General features: G+C 47.4%; 2 protein-coding genes across 2 annotated transcripts in view; one reads left to right on the top strand and one right to left on the bottom strand.

The window, feature by feature from the left end:
- The window catches only part of LOC109774312 (large ribosomal subunit protein uL1), a 259,374-nt gene that overhangs the window by 213,481 nt on the left and 24,179 nt on the right, over positions 1 to 21,714 (bottom strand). The window lies entirely within an intron of this gene.
- Positions 9,933 to 10,568, top strand: LOC141021439 (GDSL esterase/lipase At5g03610-like). Its single transcript, XM_073497299.1, has 2 exons — positions 9,933 to 10,134; positions 10,312 to 10,568. Exons 1-2 carry the CDS (start codon positions 9,933 to 9,935, stop codon positions 10,566 to 10,568), a joined length of 459 nt encoding a protein of 152 aa, XP_073353400.1.

Here is a 21,714-nt window from a genome sequence, read left to right on the forward strand (position 1 = left end):
GGAATGGTCCGGAGGTGAAGAATTATATATAGGAAGTCAAGTTTCGGCCACCGGGAATGTTTCGGGGGTTACCGGTATTGTACCGGGATCACCGGAAGGGTCCCGGGGGTCCACCGGGTGGGGCCACCTATCCCGGAGGGCCCCGTGGGCTGAAGTGGGAAGGGAACGAGCCCCTAGTGGGCTGGGCGCCCCCCCATGCGCCTAGGGTTGCAAACCCTAGGGTGGGGGGGGCTTCTCACTTGCCTTGGGGCTGCAAGGCACCCCCCTTGGCCGCCGCCCCCACCCTAGATGGGTTTGGCCGGCGCCCCCCCTCCCAAAGGGGCCTATATAAAGGGGGGGAGGGAGGGCAGGAACAACACAGCCTTGGGCGCCTCCCTCCTCCCCTGCAACACCTCTCTCTCTCTCGTATAAGCTCGGCAAAGCCCTGCCGACATCCCGCTGCATCCACCACCACGCCGTCGTGCTGCTGGATCTCCATCAACCTCTCCTTCCCCCTTGCTGGATCAAGAAGGAGGAGACGTCGCTGTACCGTACATGTGTTGAACGCGGAGGTGCCGTCCGTTCGGCACTCGGTCATCGGTGATTTGGATCACGGCGAGTACGACTCCGTCATCCACGTTCATTGGAACGCTTCCGCTCGCGATCTACAAGGGTATGTAGATGCACTCCTTTCCCTCGTTGCTAGTATATTCCATAGATGCATCTTGGTGAGCGTAGGAAAATTTTAAAATTATGCTACGATTCCCAACAGTGGCATCATGAGCCAGGCCTATGCGTAGTTACTATGCACGAGTAGAACACAAAGCAGTTGTGGGCGTTGATGTTGCCAATTCTTCTTGCCGCTACTAGTCTTTTCTTGTTTCGGCGGTATTGTAGGATGAAGCGGCCCGGACCGACCTTACACGTACGCTTACGTGAGACAGGTTCCACTGACTGACTTGCACTAGTTGCATAAGGTGGCTAGCGGGTGTCTGTCTCTCCTACTTTAGTCGGAACGGATTCGATGAAAAGGGTCCTTATGAAGGGTAAATAGAAATTGGCAAATCACGTTGTGGTCATACGTAGGTAAGAAACGTTCTTGCTAGAAACCTACAAACCACGTAAAAAACTTGCAACAACAATTAGAGGACGTCTAACTTGTTTTTGCAGCAAGTGATATATGTGATATGATATGGCCAGAAGATGTGATGAATGATATATGTGATGTATGAGATTGATCATATTCTTGTAATAGGAATCACGACTTGCATGTCGATGAGTATGACAACCGGCAGGAGCCATAGGAGTTGTCTTTATTATTTTGCATGACCTGCATGTCATTGAATAACGCCATGTAAATTACTTTACTTTGTTGCTAAACGCGTTAGCCATAGAAGTAGAAGTAATCGTTGGCATGACGACTTCATGAAGACACAATGATGGAGATCATGGTGTCATGCCGGTGACGAAGATGATCATGGTGCCCCGAAGATGGAGATCAAAGGAGCATAATGATATTGGCCATATCATGTCACTATTTGATTGCATGTGATGTTTATCATGTTTTTTGCATCTTATTTGCTTAGAACGACGGTAGTAAGTAAGATGATCCCTTATAATGATTTCAAGAAAAGTGTTCACCCTAACTGTGCACCGTTGAGAAGGTTCGTTGTTTCGAAGCACCACGTGATGATCGGGTGTGATAGATTCTAACGTTGGAATACAACGGGTGTTGACGAGCCTAGCATGTACAGACATGGCCTCGGAACACACGCAATACACTTAGGTTGACTTGACGAGCCTAGCATGTACAGACATGGCCTCGGAACACGGAGGACCGAAAGGTCGAGCATGGGTCGTATAGAAGATACGATCAACATGGAGATGTTCACCGATCTTGACTAGTCCGTCTCACGTGATGATCGAACACGGCCTAGTTAACTCGGATCATGTTTCACTTAGATGACTAGAGGGATGTCTATCTGAGTGGGAGTTCATTAAATAATTTGATTAGATGAACTTAATTATCATGAACTTAGTCTAAAATCTTTACACTATGTCTTGTAGATCAAATGGCCAACGTTGTCCTCAATTTCAACGCGTTCCTAGAGAAAACCAAGCTGAAAGATGATGGCAGCAACTATACGGACTGGGTCCGGAACCTGAGGATCATCCTCATAGTAGCCAAGAAAGATTATGTCCTAGAAGCACCGCTAGGTGAAGCACCAATCCCAGAAAACCAAGACGTTATGAACACTTGGCAGCAGCGTGCTGATGATTACTCCCTCGTTTAGTGCGGCATGCTTTACAGCCTAGAACCGGGTCTCCAAAAGCGTTTTGAGAAACATGGAGCATATGAGATGTTCGAGGAGCTGAAATTGGTTTTCCAAGCTCATGCCCGGGTCGAGAGATATGAAGTCTCCGACAAGTTCTTTAGCTGTAAAATGGAGGAAAATAGTTCTGTAAGTGAGCACATACTCAGAATGTCTGGGTTGCACAACCGCTTGACTCAGCTGGGAGTTAATCTCCCGGATGACGCGGTCATTGACAGAATCTTTCAGTCGCTTCCACCAAGCTTCAAGAGCTTTGTGATGAACTACAATATGCAGGGGATGGAAAAGACCATTCCTGAGGTATATTCGATGCTGAAATCAGCGGAGGTGGAAATCAGAAAAGAACATCAAGTGTTGATGGTGAATAAAACCACTAAGTTCAAGAAGGGCAAGGGTAAGAAGAACTTCAAGAAGGACGGCAAGGGAGTTGCCGCGCCCGGTAAGCCAGTTGCCGGGAAGAAGTCAAAGAATGGACCCAAGCCTGAAACTGAGTGCTTTTATTGTAAGGGAAGTGGTCACTGGAAGCGGAACTGCCCCAAATACTTAGCGGACAAGAAGGCCGGCAACACCAAAGGTATATGTGATATACATGTAATCGATGTGTACCTTACCAGTACTCGTAGTAGCTCCTGGGTATTTGATACCGGTGCGGTTGCTCATATTTGTAACTCAAAACAGGAACTACGGAATAAACGGAGACTGGCGAAGGACGAGGTGACGATGCGCGTCGGGAATGGTTCCAAGGTCGATGTGATCGCCGTCGGCACGCTACCTCTGCATCTACCCACGGGATTAGTTTTAAACCTCAATAATTGTTATTTAGTGCCAGCTTTGAGCATGAACATTGTATCTGGATCTCGTTTAATTCGAGATGGCTACTCATTTAAATCCGAGAATAATGGTTGTTCTATTTATTTGAGAGATATGTTTTATGGTCATGCCCCGCTGGTCAATGGTTTATTTTTGATGAATCTCGAACGTGATGTTACACATGTTCATAGTGTGAATACCAAAAGATGTAAAGTTGATAACGATAGTCCCACATGCTTGTGGCACTGCCGCCTTGGTCACATTGGTGTCAAGCGCATGAAGAAGCTCCATACAGATGGACTTTTGGAGTCTCTTGATTACGAATCATTTGACACGTGCGAACCATGCCTCATGGGTAAGATGACCAAGACTCCGTTCTCCGGAACAATGGAGCGAGCAACCAACTTATTGGAAATCATACATACCGATGTGTGCGGTCCAATGAGTGTTGAGGCTCGCGGAGGATATCGTTATGTTCTCACTCTCACTGATGACTTAAGTAGATATGGGTATGTCTACCTAATGAAACACAAGTCTGGAACCTTTGAAAAGTTCAAGGAATTTCAGAGTGAGGTTGAGAATCAACGTGACAGGAGAATAAAATTCTTACGATCAGATCGTGGTGGAGAATATTTAAGTCACGAGTTTGGTGCACACTTAAGGAAATGTGGAATAGTTTCACAACTCACGCCGCCTGGAACACCTCAGAGAAATGGTGTGTCCGAACGTCGTAATCGCACTCTATTGGATATGGTGCGATCTATGATGTCTCTTACCGATTTACCGCTCTCATTTTGGGGTTATGCTTTAGAGACTGCCGCATTCACTTTAAATAGGGCTCCGGCGAAATCCGTTGAGACGACACCGTATGAATTATGGTTTGGGAAGAAACCTAAGCTGTCGTTTCTAAAAGTTTGGGGATGCGATGCTTATGTCAAGAAACTTCAACCTGAAAAGCTCGAACCCAAATCGGAAAAATGCGTCTTTTTCATAGGATACCCTAAGGAAACCATTGGGTATACCTTCTACCTCAGATCCGAAGGCAAGATCTTCGTTGCCAAGAACGGGTCCTTTCTGGAGAAGGAGTTTCTCTCGAAAGAATTGAGTGGGAGGAAAGTGGAACTTGATGAGGTGATAGTCACCCCTTCCGAACCGGAAAGTAGCGCAGCGCGGGAAAATGTTCCTGTGGTGCCTACACCGACTGGGGAGGAAGTTAATGATGATGATAATGAAGCTTCGGATCAAGTTACTGAACTTCGTAGGTCCACAAGGACACGTTCCGCACCAGAGTGGTACGGCAACCCTGTCCTGGAAATCATGTTGTTAGACAACGGTGAACCTTCGAACTATGAAGAAGCGATGGCGGGCCCGGATTCCGACAAATGGCTAGAAGCCATGAAATCCGAGATATGATCCATGTATGAAAACGAAGTATGGACTTTGACTGACTTGCCCGATGATCGGCGAGCCATAAAAAACAAATGGATCTTTAAGAAGAAGACAGACGCGGATGGTAATGTGACCATCTATAAGGCTCGACTTGTCGCTAAGGGTTATCGACAAGTTCAAGGGGTTGACTACGATGAGACTTTCTCATCCGTAGCGAAGCTGAAGTCCGTCCGAATCATGTTAGCAATTGCCGCATACTATGATTATGAGATATGGCAGATGGACGTCAAAACGGCATTCCTTAACGGCTTCCTTAAGGAAGAGTTGTATATGATGCAGCCGGAAGGTTTTGTCGATCCTAAGAATGCTAACAAAGTATGCAAGCTCCAGTGCTCAATCTATGGGCTGGTGCAAGCATCTCGGAGTTGGAACATTCGCTTTGATGAGATGATCAATTGGGTTTACACAGACTTATGGAGAAGCCTGTGTTTACAAGAAAGTGAGTGGGAGCTCTGTAGCATTTCTCATATTATATGTGGATGACATACTATTGATGGGAAATGATATGGGATTCTTGGAAAGTATAAAGGCCTATTTGAATAAGTGTTTTTCAATGAAGGACCTTGGAGAAGCTGCTTATATATTAGGCATCAAGATCTATAGAGATAGATCAAGACGCCTCATTGGTCTTTCACAGAGTACATACCTTGACAAGATATTGAAGAAGTTCAATATGGATCAGTCCAAGAAGGGGTTCTTGCCTGTATTCCAAGGTGTGCAGTTGAGCACGGCTCAATGCCCGACCACGGCAGAAGATAGAGAAAAGATGAGTGTCATCCCCTATGCCTCGGCCATAGGGTCTATTATGTATGCCATGCTGTGTACCAGACCTGATGTAAACCTTGCCGTAAGTTTGGTAGGAAGGTACCAAAGTAATCCCGGCATGGAACACTGGACAGCGGTCAAGAATATCCTGAAGTACCTGAAAAGGACGAAGGATATGTTTCTCGTTTATGGAGGAGACGAAGAGCTCGTCGTAAAGGGTTACGTCGACGCTAGCTTCGACACAGATCTGGATGACTCGAAGTCACAAACCGGATACGTGTATATTTTGAATGGAGGAGCAGTAAGCTGGTGCAGTTGCAAGCAAAGCGTCGTGGCGGGATCTACATGTGAAGCGGAGTACATGGCAGCCTCGGAGGCAGCACAGGAAGCAGTCTGGATGAAGGAGTTCATTACCGACCTAGGGGTAATTCCCAATGCGCCGGGCCCGATGACTCTCTTCTGTGACAACACTGGAGCTATTGCCCTTGCGAAGGAGCCCAGGTTTCACACGAAGACCAGGCATATCAAGCGTCGCTTCAACTCCATTCGTGAAAGTGTTCAAAATGGAGACATAGATATTTGTAAAGTACATACGGACCTGAATGTAGCAAATCCGTTGACTAAACCTCTCCCTAGAGCAAAACATGATCAACACCAGGACACAATGGGTGTTCGATTCATCACAATGTAACTAGATTATTGACTCTAGTGCAAGTGGGAGACTGTTGGAAATATGCCCTAGAGGCAATAATAAATGGTTATTATTATATTTCTTTGTTCATGATAATCGTCTATTGTTCATGCTATAATTGTATTGTCCGGAAATCGTAATACATGTGTGAATGCATAGACCACAACGTGTCCCTAGTAAGCCTCTAGTTGACTAGCTCGTTGATCAACAGATAGTCATGGTTTCCTGACTATGGACATTGGATGTCATTGATAACGGGATCACATCATTAGGAGAATGATGTGATGGACAAAGACCCAATCCTAAGCTTAGCATAAAAGATCGTGTAGTTTCGTTTGCTAGAGCATTTTCAATGTCAAGTATCTTTTCCTTAGACCATGAGATCGTGCAACTCCCGGATACCGTAGGTGTGCTTTGGGTGTGCCAAACGTCACAACGTAACTGGGTGACTATAAAGGTGCACTACGGGTATCTCCAAAAGTGTCTGTTGGGTTGGCACGGATCAAGACTGGGATTTGTCACTCCGTGTGACGGAGAGGTATCTCTAGGCCCACTCGGTAATGCATCATCATAATGAGCTCAATGTGACTAAGGCGTTAGTCACGGGATCATGCATTGCAATACGAGTAAAGAGACTTGCCGGTAACGACATTGAACAAGGTATTGGGATACCGACGATCGAATCTCGGGCAAGTAACATACCGATTGACAAAGGGAATTGTATACGGGATTGATTGAATCCTCGACACCGTGGTTCATCCGATGAGATCATCGTGGAACATGTGGGAGCCAACATGGGTATCCAGATCCCGCTGTTGGTTATTGACCGGAGAGGCGTCTCGGTCATGTCTGCATGTCTCCCGAACCCGTAGGGTCTACACACTTAAGGTTCGGTGACTCTAGGGTTGTAGAGATATGTGTATGCGGAAACCCGAAAATTGTTCGGAGTCCCGGATGAGATCCCGGACATCACGAGAGGTTCCGGAATGGTCCGGAGGTGAAGAATTATATATAGGAAGTCAAGTTTCGGCCACCGGGAAAGTTTCGGGGGTTACCGGTTTTGTACCGGGATCACCGGAAGGGTCCCGGGGGTCCACCGGGTGGGGCCACCTATCCCAGAGGGCCCCGTGGGCTGAAGTGGGAAGGGAACCAGCCCCTAGTGGGCTGGGCGCCCCCCCATGGGCCTCCCCCCATGCGCCTAGGGTTGCAAACCCTAGGGTGGGGGGGGGCTTCTCACTTGCCTTGGGGGGCAAGGCACCCCCCTTGGCCGCCGCCCCCACCCTAGATGGGTTTGGCCGGCGCCCCCCCTCCCAAAGGGGCCTATATAAAGGGGGGGGAGGGAGGGCAGGAACAACACAGCCTTGGGCGCCTCCCTCCTCCCCTGCAACACCTCTCTCTCTCGTATAAGCTCGGCAAAGCCCTGCCGACATCCCGCTGCATCCACCACCACGCCATCGTGCTGCTGGATCTCCATCAACCTCTCCTTCCCCCTTGCTGGATCAAGAAGGAGGAGACGTCGCTGTACCGTACGTGTGTTGAACGCGGAGGTGCCGTCCGTTCGGCACTCGGTCATCGGTGATTTGGATCACGGCGAGTACGACTCCGTCATCCACGTTCATTGAAACGCTTCCGCTCGCGATCTACAAGGGTATGTAGATGCACTCCTTTCCCTCGTTGCTAGTATACTCCATAGATGCATCTTGGTGAGCGTAGGAAATTTTAAAATTATGCTACGATTCCCAACACGGGAGCCACTCTTCTTGGAGTCATCCCCGACGTAGCATGACGTGCCGAACGCCTCCCCTTTGAAGCATGAGACAGTGCGATGGGTGAGGCCGTGCGAGGAAACTCTTTCGAGGGGGATTTCTCCTCATTATTTACGTGGAAAGCTGGAAGAAGACCAGGATAATCGGCAATGATGGCCACTTTCGTGCCGTCATAGCTAGCCTGGTAAAACACTCCTTCCGCGAATACCACGAATATATCCGGGTCCTCTTCGAACACAGGATCAAGCTCCCGGTTGTTGTTCTCCGGCTGTGGGGCAGGGCTACTAAGCCCCTCGGTTACCTTCTGCCAGTGTTGTTTCAAAATAAACGGATGGGGAATTTGTTAAAGATGGCTACGAAAGCGGAGTGAATAAAAGCAAAGAGGTTAAGACTCACCGAGCTAGGAGGGTTGTACATGGAGTACCCTTCTCTCCGATTCATGCGGAGAAATTCTACTTCCTCCCCCTTGAACAGCTCGGCCAGTACCTTGGCCAGAACGGCGGGGGTGTCCGGACCTTTCCGACCGCAGTGGGAGGCGTCGACCTCCCCATTGTAGTGCCACATCGGGAGCCCTCTGTATGGAAGAGGCTGAACCCCCCGCACTATGGAGGTCGCCATTACCTCCACTATTGTAAAACCGGACTGGGCAAGCATCCTTATCTTGCCTAGGAGCTGACAAACTTCCGCACTGTCCTCTTCTTCAAGACTTCGGGGACGCCAGCTGTGACGTTTCTTCAGGGGAACACTTGCAAATTCTGGGAGACCCCTGCGAACTGGGTCGGGAAGAGCGACGTCTTCTATATAGAACCATTCGGAAGGCCATTCTTCAGATGCCTTCCTTGGTGTGCTGGACAGGTATCCGGTATCGGCGACGCGCCATACTTCGGCTCTGCCCACTTCAAATATTGACCCCTGGTCGTTGCGCGGGACAAGGGAGAACAACTTTCTCCACAGTTCGAAATGGGCCTCAACGCCCAGAAACAGTTCGCACAACGCGACATAGCCCGCAATGTGCAAAATGGAGGCCGGGGTAAAATTGTGCAGCTGAAGGTCATAGTACTCCAGAAGCCCCAGGAGGAACGGATGGATTGGAAACCCTACGCCCCTTAGCAGATAAGGGACGAAACAAACTCGTTCCCCCCGGATGGATTGGGAAAATCCTCCGCCTGGGTCTCACCGTTAAGGGAGGCTTGCCCTGCTGGAATAGGGACCAGATCTGCAGGGGGGAGGAATCCCTGTGTTTGCAGCTTCTTTAATTGGCTGTGGGCCACTGAGCACTTCTCCCACTCGCCTCTCTCTTTGTTGAAGGAGGAACTGGGAATGTTGGCCATGTTGGAATGTCTTCTCCTAGTAGTCTTTGGGGATTTTTCTCCGCGAGATGTTGAATGGATCCAAGATTCGATCTCTTTAAATAGGCGCTCTTCCCGGCCTAAATAGGGTGTTATTTGCAAAAATACCCTGACCCCCCGCATTCGCTCGACACGTGGGGGACGAAGTTATTAAACGCGCAGAAGTCGAGGGGAGACATTGAATCTACGGCCGAATACACTACTTGGAAATTGTTAAAGAAGGAACCCGCCTTGCAATGCCGAAGACAATTTGTGTGCCGGACACCTCGCTATTGAAGACTGGTTCGGGGGCTACTGAGGGAGTCCTGGACTAAGGGGTCCTCGGGTGTCCGGCCTGTTGTCCATGGGCCGGACTGATATGCTGTGAAGACATGAAGGCCGAAGACTATAACCGTGTCCGGAATGGACTCTCCTTGGCGTGGAAGGCAAGCTTGGCGACTAGCTATGAAGATTCCTTCTTATGTAACCGACTCTATGTAACCCTAGATCCCCCGTGTCTATATAAACCGGAGGGGTTAGTCCGGATAGCGGATACTCATTACCATAGTCATACAGGCTAGACTTCTAGGGTTTAGCCATTACAATCTTGTGGTCGATCAACTCTTGTAATACTCATATTCATCAAGATCAATCAAGTAGGAAGTAGGGTATTACCTCTATAGAGAGGGCCCGAACCTGGGTAAACATCGTGTCCCCTGTCTCGTGTAACCATCGATCCTAGACGCACAGTTCGGGACCCCCTACCCGAGATCCACCGGTTTTGACACCGACAGTGACCAACCTGCACCACATGGGCTGCACGCCTATCTTCACCCGCCCGCTCAACTACACCAGCTGCGACCTGCTGGCCAACGCCGGTGCTGCCCAGCACAACGCTGCGCTCCGGTCGGTCCTCGGCACTGTTGAAATATATTGTCCACCTCCCTCCATCAGTTCAGACTTTTGGATGAATTTGCTGGAACATGAATTCAATATGGTATCAGAACCACGAGGTCTTGAGTTCAAACCCTGCCAACGCAGTATTAAATAAAATGATTCTGCGGCCTACATCGATCCCACGTCTAAGGACTAAAATATCCTAGACGTGAGGGGAGTGTTGAAATATATTGCCCACCTCCCTCCATAAGTTCGGACTTTTGTATGAGTTGGCTGGAGCATGAATGCGATAGGCACCCTCGACCCCAATAACCGCACCTTCCTCCTCCTCGACGTCCACATCCCCTTCGCCGCCTTCCTCCTCGACAATGACAACAACGATGGCAATGTCAAGAGGTTCGCGAGCACGCTGCGGCCATGCTGCGAGAGCTTCAGGCCCGACGGCTACTGCGGCGAGGAGGACGAGAACGGCACGCGGCAGTACACACTCTGCGACGACCCCGGCCGCTACTTCTACTGGGACGACGTGCACCTGACGCAGGCCGCCTAGGCCGCTGTGGCGCGCACCTTCAGGGCTGCCGTCAAGAGCTTCCTCTCCATCTGACCTGACCTGACACGGCAACTCTTAATGCCTCAAACATGAAACGAAGATGGTCATATATGCATGGTTCATTTGGATGCATCGCCAGCAGTCAGGACTAACCAACACGTAACGTGCCCTTAAAAGGTAGCTACTGACGAACTGAAGCTAGCTTTTTTTACTGTTACAAGCTACCACGCAGTGTATATATTGGATGATTTATTGAAAACATCAATTTTTCTCCTTATCTGCGTCCGAGTGGCCTTAGACGCACAAATTCTCCTTACCTGCGTCGAGTATAAGAAATTCTCCTTACCTGTCATCACACCTAATTCGCTTGCATCATAGATATGTAGAGATAACCCAAGATGACAAAATTTCAAGCAAAGTGGCATAAATTCCACACACACCCCCTTCAAACAGGTACATGTGCAACCTGACTTTTTTTCAAGAAAAGAAACAAGTCACCCTATTTTTGTTTGAAATGAGAAACAAGTCTCCCTTATATTTTAATCATCTCGCAGTCTAAATTGTGTAGATTTGTTGATGCACCAATGATAATTGATAACCACCTTGACATATTCATTTGCATCCTCTTTGGCCCATCAAGTCAGGCATAAAAAAAATGCAATCTCAATATTATGTGAGGTTTTAAAGGTTCAGTTTACTGTGCCATCTGATTAGTTTGCAAAAATGCAGAGATGACCACTGTAATTAAGTCAAGACACCATAAAGCCAATGCTCTTCACCGGTCAATTATTCAGTACATTTATAGATTTTGCACCATACTGAACCATGGTGGTCAAAATATTAATCGATAGCAAATGCAGATAGTGGCATAAGGATGTTTTCCTGAATATTAATGAGTTATACATATATTGACGACTCAGTACTGCCTAGCTAGAAAGCTAATTCCGTTCCATCTCCATGGATATGCATTCAGCTAGTCTAATACAAACGTATGAAGAAAAAATGGAGTCATGAGAAGAGCAGAATGTGAGTCATTTGAGGCTTTTAAAAAAGTTTGCATTTTTCCGGCCATGAATTATACTACTACTCCCTCTGTAAAGAAATATAAGAGCATTTAGATCACTAAAGTAGTGATCTAAACGCGAGTAGGGCATTTTAGGGACCGAGCTCCAGCAAATTTTTTAAATAATACATTTTTTATTAATTTGCACAAATATTACGCTGATATTTTTATTTTTGAAAATATTACCCAATCAGCCAGGAGCGGGCCGACTAAGCCTAATCAGCCAGTAGCGGGCCGGCTGGGCCTTATCAGCCAACTGCGGGGCGACAGGTGGCCACTCGGCCACGTGCAGGCCGACTATTGGCCGGGCCGTCGCAACGCTGGCTGTCAGCGCGGCTGGGTCACGGGCGCCCCAGTCAGCCAGCTGCCGACCGATCGGTCAGCTGTTGGCCAACAGGGAGTGGCCCCGCAGCGCATGCCCCTTCCTCCTTTCTCCTTTCTCCTTCTCCTTTCTCTTTTCTCCCACCACGCTGCCCTCTCTCTGTTCTTCCTTCCTCCTCTTTCTTACACGAAATAGCTCCAATTAATACACCAAAATGACCTGGTTTTTTGCGGATTTGGCACCGTGAATGGGTTCTACATAGTTAGGGGAGCCAAAAGAGACCTCGATCTACTGATGGGGTAGCTCGTGGTGGTCGTGGTGAGCATTTTGTTGGATCATTTTTTCAGCTCATTCGTGGAGGTTGTGGGGGCGGTGGAGGTGGAGGTGGTGGTGCTGAAGCTTGGGCAGTGTGGTGGAGGTGAAGCTTCGGTACTTCGGTGGACTTTCCGGCTCCGGTTCCGGTGATTGAAGGCCACCGTTCGTCGTTTGCACGCACGCTTCAAGGGTATATTTCAACTAACATTTTATTTTTTGAAGTTGCGTGCAATTATTGTTATTTGATCCGGTACTAAACGTAAATATATTTAGGTGTGTTAGTAATTGGAGCTGCTTCCGGTAGTAAACGTAAATATTTAGGTGGGCGTGGTGAGCATTTCATTTTCCGGTTCCGGTGTGCGATTATTTTTATTTGCTCTGGTAGTAAATGTAAATATATTTAGATGTCAACTAATTAGTTGTGTGCAAATTTGTAGTTGGTCCGGTAATTTTCCGTACTATCTGTGGATGTCAAATATTGAGGTGTGTCAGTAATTGGAGTTGCTCCGGTAAAATCCGTAATATATGTAGATGTCAAATATTTAAATCTATCAATATTTGTAGTTGCTCCGGCAAATATTCATAATATATTAGTAGGTGTGTGAATTGAATTAGTTGCTCCGTTAATATTCCGTAATATATAGCTAGCTAATATATATATATATATATATATATATATATATATATATATATATATATATAGACACACACACACACATGTCTAATATTTAGTAGTGGGGGTATTTCAAGTTGTTGCTTAATACTTGTCTTTCATTGTTGAAAATAAATTAGGTGAGCCGAGATGTCTGATGTAGTGAAGTTCATATTTTACTACGGTCCTGGTACTGTCCAAACAACTGAGATGGGAGCTGATCTGAGTGAATCTACTCACATAGAGGTGCCAATGAGCTCACCTCAAACATGGCATGTCGGTCAGTTGAAAGAATGGATCGCGGCAAGTTTAGGGCTTGATACCGAAACACACACCGTCGGTGTTCATGCATTGTGGACATGGTCAAGTTCAATAATTTACTTTTATTTGAGGCCAATAGAGCAAGACTCCGATTGGGTGCAGTGGTTACAAGGTTGTGAACGCAGGGGATGCAATCCTATTTCCTTAGTCCTTCCCATCGTGAAGGAAGTCACTGCACATGAAGGCGAGGGTGGTTACGATCCTGGGCAGAGCAGTGGAGGGAGGCAGTTATCTATGTCAAATGCTGGAGATGATGGTTACGAACCAGGACAGAGCAGTCAGGTAAAAGGAGGAAATGCTGATGGTTATGAACCAGGGCAGAGTAGTCAGGTAGATGGAGGAAATGCCGATGGTGATTACAGTGGCAAGGTGGACGCTGACGAGGTAGATGGGCGCATGCAGGACCAGATGGAAGAAGAAGACACCGATGTTGATAGGGGTCATGCCGATGATTCGGAAGAGTCGGATGAAGAAGAAAATGCAGAGGAGGTCTTGAATCCTGCATCATGGAATCATGACTTCTCATCTTCAATGACCGTGAACGATGGACATGATTCTGCCTGGAACGGGTGCTATGTATCCCAACAAGCAAGCCCTGAAGGATGCAATAATTAATTAGGCAATTTCCACGCAAAGGGTTTTCACAGCTCAGGTGTCAAGTCAAAAATTCCTGAGAATGGTATGCAAGAACGCAGATTGTCCCGCCAGGGTGCACGACTTTCTCCCTAAGTATGACACAAGTTGGGTGAAAAGTGACTTAGTTAATCACACTTGTCTTATTCCCTGCATCCCTCAAGATCATGCCAATCTTTCATCGACGCTTATTGCGTGGTTGTTTTACGATGAGATAGTGCAGGGAAAAGCTATGGAAGTGAAGGCAATCCAGACAAAAGTCTTCGCCAGGTTCAAGTCCAGAATTTCTTATGGCAAGGCTTGGAGGGCTAAGCATGCGGTGCTTGAGAGGAGATTTGGTTCTTATTTTGATGCATATGACTCTGTTGTCCAGCACCTCCACACCCTCAGCAGCGGAATGCAGGCACCTATATCAATATCCAAGACTTGTTCATGCCAGAGTTCCCAACTGTGAGGGTGCTGCATCGTCTCTTCTTCTCTTTCGGTGTATGCATCGAAGCTTTCAGGCATTGCTGACCGGGGATATGTGTTGATGGTACTTTTCTTACTGGCAAGTACAAGGGTCAGATCCTAACAGCCATAGGCCAAGACGGCCAAAATCATGTTGTCCCACTCACATTTGCTTTTGTGGAGAGTGAGAACATTGAAAGTTTAACATGGTTCTTCAGGGAGTTGAAAACATCAGTTGTGAAGGAGAAGCCCAATGTGTGCATCCTTCATGATAGGCATGCAGGTATACTCAGTGTGATAAGGACACTGACATACCCAGGCCCTGAGGAACAAGCTCCATGGCAGGACTTGCGAAGCCGTTGGTGCACGCAGAGAGACGTTAGGGACAGGAAAGTTGCAAGAGATGCAGCGGTGAGGGCACATGTTGAAGCAGTAGCTGCACGGTTGGCAACAGGAACATCGGCCATGGAGGAGGAGCCTGTTGGGCTATGTGACCTGCCAGGCTTTGACCCACCTGGTACTAGGAGATGGCTCGGGAGGTCGATTAAAACCTTCCAGCAATGGATAAAGCATGAGCCTCTGGAGAGGTGGTCTTTGCTACATGACACACATGGAGCAAGGTACGGTGTCATGACAATGAACCTTGCGGAAACATACAACTTTGTCCTCAGAGGAAACCAGGCATTGCCACTTATAGCCATTATTGAGGGTATTTTCTATGGCACCGTGAAGTATTTCAGAGATAGACGTCAAAAAGCAGAACAACATATCTTGAACAACCCGAATACATGTTACTGTGAAAGAGTCACGAAGTACATGGACAACAAGATGCAAAAAGCTAGGTCACACACTGTAGTCCCCATCGTTAATCAAGAAAGAAGGTTTGAGGTCCCCTTAGCCAACAACAAATTCGGATGTGCAAATGAGTTGAGGACGCATGAGGTGAAAATTGGTAATGAAGCCTGGCCAACGTGTGAGTGCACATGCAACAAACCGAAATTGCTTCACCTATCTTGCTCACATGTACTTTCTGCTTGCGAGCAGCTTGGAATGGACGCAATATCATTTGTGTCTCCATTTTTTATGAAAGAATCTGTCCTGAATACCTGGATAGGTGAGCTGATGGGTTTTCGATCAATGGGTAATTTCAACAATGTCAACCCCGCTGAAAGGCGTTACATTCCAAACCCAGAGCATATGCGTACAAGTAGAGGCAGACGGCAGTGTCAGCGCATCCGGAATGATATGGATGAATCTGAAGCAGGAGGTCCGACTAGGCAATGCATTCTATGCAATGAATTTGGTCATGGGAACACTAATTGTCCCACTTTCGTCACTGCCAGTGGTACTGGGCGTGGACGAGGCAACCGGGGACGAAGAGGAGGTAGAGGAAGTAGAGGAGTAAAAGGGAGAGGAAGAAGCTAAGCTAGTAGTAGTATGTTCCCAATTTGTATTAAGTGGGGCACTATGTTCTGAATTTGTATTAAGTGTGGCACTACGTTCTGAATTTGTATTAACTGTGGCACTATGTTCTGAATTTGTATTAAGTGTGGCACTACGTTCTGAATTTTTATTAAGTGTGGCACTACGTTCTGAATTTATATTAAGTGTGGCACTACGTTCTGAATTTGTATTAAGTGTGGCATTATATTCTGAATTTGTATCAAGTGTGGCACTATATTCTGAATTTTTTATGTGCAGGAATGTCGGGAATGTGGTTGCTGAATGGGGACATTGATAGGGGTCATCGTGCTGCGATATGGTATGAGCGCAACCTTGAGCCTCTGGTCACTCGCACTCCTACGGAGATCTGGATGATACACCCAGGATGGGTTGAGCGATACGTGCTTTATTAATTTGCACACTGACATGCATATTAATGGGAGAAACTAACTGAAATGTTCTCTGATGAAGGTTCAAATGGGCCGGCCTTTTATCTTTCGCGCGTCTGGTTGAGTCTATCCCGGGTGAGAAACGCCTCGCCATCGACTCCTCTTTGTTGAGCTACTTAGTGGACCGTTGGAGGCCAGAGACCCACACGTTTCACTTCCGATGGGGAGATGGCTCCTACTCTAGAGGATGTGTCACTTTTGCTCGGACTATCGTTGGCAGATCATGCCATAGGACCATTGGACGCACCGGTTGGTTGGGAGTTAGGTCTTACACAACGTTTTCATGGTGTTTTTTCGGGTGCTCCGGATCCGGTATGCGAGCATCATGGACCTAAGTATGATTGGTTGCTCAATTTCTAGGTTAGTTCCCCTACCTCTTATCTTCAAGTTATCGTGCATATGGTTTTACAGAAAATACCTATGGCTTTACTAAAACTTTCTCTTTGCTTAATGCAGATCTAGAAGTTCCGGGCGCCGTTGAGTGCGGAATAGATCACTCGGAGCCTGGAGGCCTACTTAATGTGGCTTTTGGGCAAGGTGATGTTCACAGAGAACCATGTCACCACTATTAGCGCGCTCTACATCCCTATGGCACTCGAGATAGCGAGTGCTCAGACGGCGGATCAGATCAGACAGAGGAGTTGGTGTTCAGCGGTCTTAGTAGCTACATACCGAGGTATGTGCAACGGTTGCCGGCTTACATCGAAAAAGCCAACCCTTCTTGGATGCCCTCTATTCCTATAGCTATGGTCGTGGGAGAGGTTCTCTATAGGGCGACCGGATGTACGTGTTAATCAATCTTTAGACGCCATGTTTCATGCTGACGGCATTGACATGCCTAATTTCGGTCTGTGTTGGACACGTCGCGAGGTATGTATCATGTTATAGTTTAATGCAAATTTTATGTGCACAATAGATAGTTCAATGCTAGCGGGCTACTAACTTTTGTTTTCTGCAGAGACGCTTTGCTGATCAGACCAGGAAGTCATACACGGCATTGAACGAACAGTTCCATGCATACACTGGGGTCATCTGGCAGCCCTACACGGAAGCAGCAATACATGCGAGATACCCTGGTGGTATGTCTGTGCTATGCACAAGGGACCGACATTGCTGGATGATGAAATCGAAGATCATCTTCGATGTCTTTGTCGAGGAGATGGCACAACAGAGGGTTATGAGGCAATTTGGTCGTCTGCAGTTGGGTGCCTCCCCCTACAGAGAACCCAGTGCCAGCAGACATCCATAGGTATTAACCAATATTTCAATGTTGCATTATCTTTCATAGTAATCCATTCGAAGCATTAGGTAATTGTTGAACACACAACACAATTTTAGGACGACAAGGAAGGGCATGACCAGGACAACTGCTGAGTGGGTAGTTAGACTAGAGCCGTATGTTATAGAATGGGAGACAGCAAACACACATCTATGGCACGAGAATCACAATTTTGATCTCAATGAATTCAATCTCTATTTGCGACGCTACATGACCGGAACACGGTTACACATCGTTGAGCATTCTCACCCAGAGGAGATACCTGACCCTGCTCCGTAGGATATGTACCCGAACTATGATACTTCGGGCTCTAGGCAGTACGCGGTAAGATATATTTTCTTTAAGTAATGTTGTCACATACTTTGACGTGCATACTTAATAATCGTCATGAAAATTTGCAGGCTACCTTGACACACGAACTCTACGATGACGTGACCGCCTTTGGACGATCGCTGTTGTTTAGACCTCTTCTTCATCACCGTCCTGTGCTACAGCCCCAGCAGTAGTAGCCGCATCCCTCCATATACCGACATCAACCACGTCCAAGTCTAGCACATCAGCAGACGACCAGGCCACCCCCTCCTGAACAACCTGGCAGTTCAACGTGGCAGCACCCATAGCAGCACGGTCCCTCGTCGAGCTTTGTGTTTGAGCCAGAGCAGACGTCATAGCCAACAGGTGTGTGTCTTCATATTTATTGTTTTCAATATTAGTTGAGGCAACATCATTCTTCATGACTTAAAGTTCCATCGTGCAGGAGCCTACAGATATCAAGCGTCTATGTCGGCATCACATGATACGTGGGGGAGTGATCAACATCCCGAGGAGAACATACAGGCTCAGATGTCGTAGCACACCCAGTGGATGAACATGTTTTCGACTCCTCCACCAGGCCCCACACAGGATACACATCATGACCAGGGAGAGTCTGAGATTCCTCCTCGTAACATTACGGCACCCAACAGGCTGGGATGGACGCCGCCTGTAGATCCGCCTTCCCGCCAGGCCAGACGTCGTCACTAACGCTTCTATCTATCAGTAGAGACATGACCATCTACTTCTGTATGAGGCTTATGTCTATTCTATGTATGAGACAAATGACTATGTACTTATGTATGAGACATATGCCTACTCTATTTTAGTACTCTGTTATCCGAACGACAACATCATATTTAGATAGAACATAATGCTCGTACAACAAGACAGTACAAACAACTAGATAGAAGTACATCTAAATTAAACGGTACGTACGACTTAACTTACAACATACAGCATAAAAACTACATGAAGTCATCATCGTCATCCTCCATCGATGCAGAACTCTTGCCCTTCGACGATGAAGAACTCTTGCCCTTCGATGATGAAGAACTCTTGCCCTTCGACGATGCATAACTCTTGCCCTTTGATGATGCAGACCTCTTGCCCTTCGAGGATGAAAAACTCTTGCCCTTTGACGATGCAGAGCCCGGAAGGGGCCGCATGAAGATATCATCTTCATCCTCGCTCTCGGCACTCCATAAATAAGTATGTTTTTCTCCGAAATTTAGGTACCTTCAACACTTTAGGTATCTTCCATGCAACCTCAGAAGTTCTTTCCGTATCTCCTCAAAGGTCCTGGAAGGCCACGCGCACCGACTTAATGCGTGAGCCAGCTCATTCAGCAGGGTGTCACTACTGATGAGTTCTTCCCACGGAACTAATATGTTGTCAACCCTGAAATCAGCGGCTAAACGCAACAGACATTCGGACATACGACTGTGAAAACTATGATCAAAAGGATATCCGGACATCTTGGCGAGACTACGAGACTACGCTAGAATGCCTACCAACGTTAGTGCCGAGGGGGTTTTATAGGTTGAGAACACAAAGGAAGGCGGGAACTCGGTAGCGGAAACATATGGCGGGATATACTGGCGGGAACTAGAGAGCGGGAAAATATGGCGGGAATTAGAGAGCGGAAAAATATGGCGGAAACGAGCAAAGCGGGAAAATATGGCGGGAAACGAGCAAAGCGGGAAAATATGGCGGGAACGAGCAAAGCGGGAAAATATGGCGGGAGGTTGACAGCGGGAAAATTTGGCGGGAAATGGCGGCCCGTGATATAAGTGGGGATCGTAAGGGGAAAAATGCTGGCATGCACCAGTCGGCCTACGGCTGGCCAATTAGATCCTATGTCCAGTCTGCCCATAGCTGGCCGACAAGCCATTCGGCCACCAGCGAGCCGATAGGGGATCAGTCGGCCAGCTATGGGCCGACTAGGTCCAGTCGGCCGGTTGCGGGCCGACGGTGTATTATTTTTGAAAATTATTTATCAGGGGTAATATTTGTGCAAATTAATAAAAATGTTTTATTTTCAAAAAATTAGCCGAGCTCCATGGAGCCCTTTATTTAAAACAAATCAAAATTCATAAATTTTATTTTCAAAAAATTCTGAAAAAAATACACATGTATCATGGAGTACCTTGTGTATGTGTGAATTTTTTTAGGATGAAATACCTTGAATTGCGAGTTGCATTAAAAAAACCATGAAATTTGATGATGAACAGTAGATATGTTAAAAAGCCCCAGATTTCCTTTTTTGTGTAGCTCGCATTTTAATGTATTTTGATCTAAAAATTTGCACACATGTACATTATGTATCTAGGTATATATGTATTTATTTTCATAATTTTTTGAAATGAAAAAGTTTGAATTTTAAAGTTTTCAAATAAATGCCTTCATGGAGCTCGGTCTTCGTTTGCCATTTTCGTCTAAATGCTCTTATAATTCTTTACAGAGGGAGTATGTTCCAAGGATAAATACAAGAGCCACCCAACCGGTGGATAGACCTGCTGCTTGGTCTTGGTCTTGTGGTTCACAAACTGCTCTACTTCGACTCAAAAACAGTGGTCTGACCAACGTATGTAGGTATGTTCCAAGTTGCTGCTATCTTTGACCACAAGCAGCACCACACAACCAATGCTTACCGAAGCGGCCTGAACACGCAGGTATGCTCTGCGAGTCCATCTTCCCCTTCCTCTTGGTTTTGATTTTGATTTTGAGTGGGGATGGGAGTCTGCCTCCTTCCCCTTCCCATGCAGCTTGAGTAGTCTAGCCTGCCCAAGGAAGGAAGCAGCGGCACATCACATCAGAGACTAGCTACGGAACACGGCTGCAGGCTGTGCACTTGGCACAAGGGCGCACCTTGGGTCCTCGGAATGTATCGGGTGCTCCCACCCTTGGGGTGCTATCAGTGCTCCACACATTTTAAAATGTTTGTAAAATTTTGAAAAAAAATCTAGAACATTCACACAACATCAATGTATGTTGTCACAGAATTTCATATTAAAATTTCAAACATTGCTCGAGATACAAAAATAACAAAATGGACATCAATATTATAATGGGTCAAATCTAAAGCCAACTTGGAGCACCGAGTTTGGAGTACCGAGAGCACCCTAGGAGTGGGAGACCAGATATTCTCCCCTTGGGTCCTGCAGCCCGAAGGGAGGGAGTCCGACGTTGATATCTACGTTTTGAACCTTACGTGTCCGCACGAAGGTCGAGGGAGCGAATCTCATCAAGAAGGAGAGCCTTCTGGACCCGAAGGTCCCTCCCTACGTTGGCTCCCAAACCCTTTATGAGTTGCCTGGAGCGCTTGGACAAGTGATGCCACTCGTCCACTATAGACATCTGCCTATGTGGCTCGTTCTGCGTGGAGGTACAATGTGCATGGACGGCCGCAACGAAGCCTGCCTGCCGGAGCCAGAAAGCCTCGAACCGGAAACGAGGGGGGGGGGGGGCGAGGTCTCTCATCCCCAGAAGATAGAAGGAGAGGCGCATGCTCGGAGCCGATGCGCGTAATAGCCTGAAGAGATGCCAAAGGGAACCGAAGTTCCCTGTCAGGGGTAACGAATACCCGGTCAAGAACACTAAGGGTAGGGGCAACCTGTCTATTAGTCCAGGTAAATCTAGCTCCGACCGTGTCAAGCTCCCGAAGGCCCAAGTCCGCAACCCAGTCGTTAAACCGCCGAATCTCTGCAAGATCGACTCGTGAGTTAGTCTTCTCCGCGGCGGAGCGGAGGAGGTTGAAGTCCCCTCCCACTACAACCGGGAGGGTAGCGGAGGTGATCTTGGAGTGGAGCTCAGCCAAGAAAGCAGCCGAGCGACTATGGTCAGCCGGACCGTAGACCATGATGACCTCCCACTTGAAGTTCATCTCGCGTTCCCAGACTTCCAT

Source organism: Aegilops tauschii, chromosome 4, assembly GCF_002575655.3.
Source record: "Aegilops tauschii subsp. strangulata cultivar AL8/78 chromosome 4, Aet v6.0, whole genome shotgun sequence".
NCBI classification, from domain to species: Eukaryota; Viridiplantae; Streptophyta; class Magnoliopsida; order Poales; family Poaceae; genus Aegilops; species Aegilops tauschii.

Excerpts from the sequence above, each read along its gene's own strand:
- LOC141021439 (XM_073497299.1), top strand. The coding sequence starts at position 9,933 with ATGGGCTGCACGCCTATCTTCACCCGCCCGCTCAACTACACCAGCTGC. Across the intron at positions 10,135-10,311 it reads TATGGTATCAGAACCACGAG|GCACCCTCGACCCCAATAAC; the intron begins GTCTTGAGTTCA and ends TGAATGCGATAG.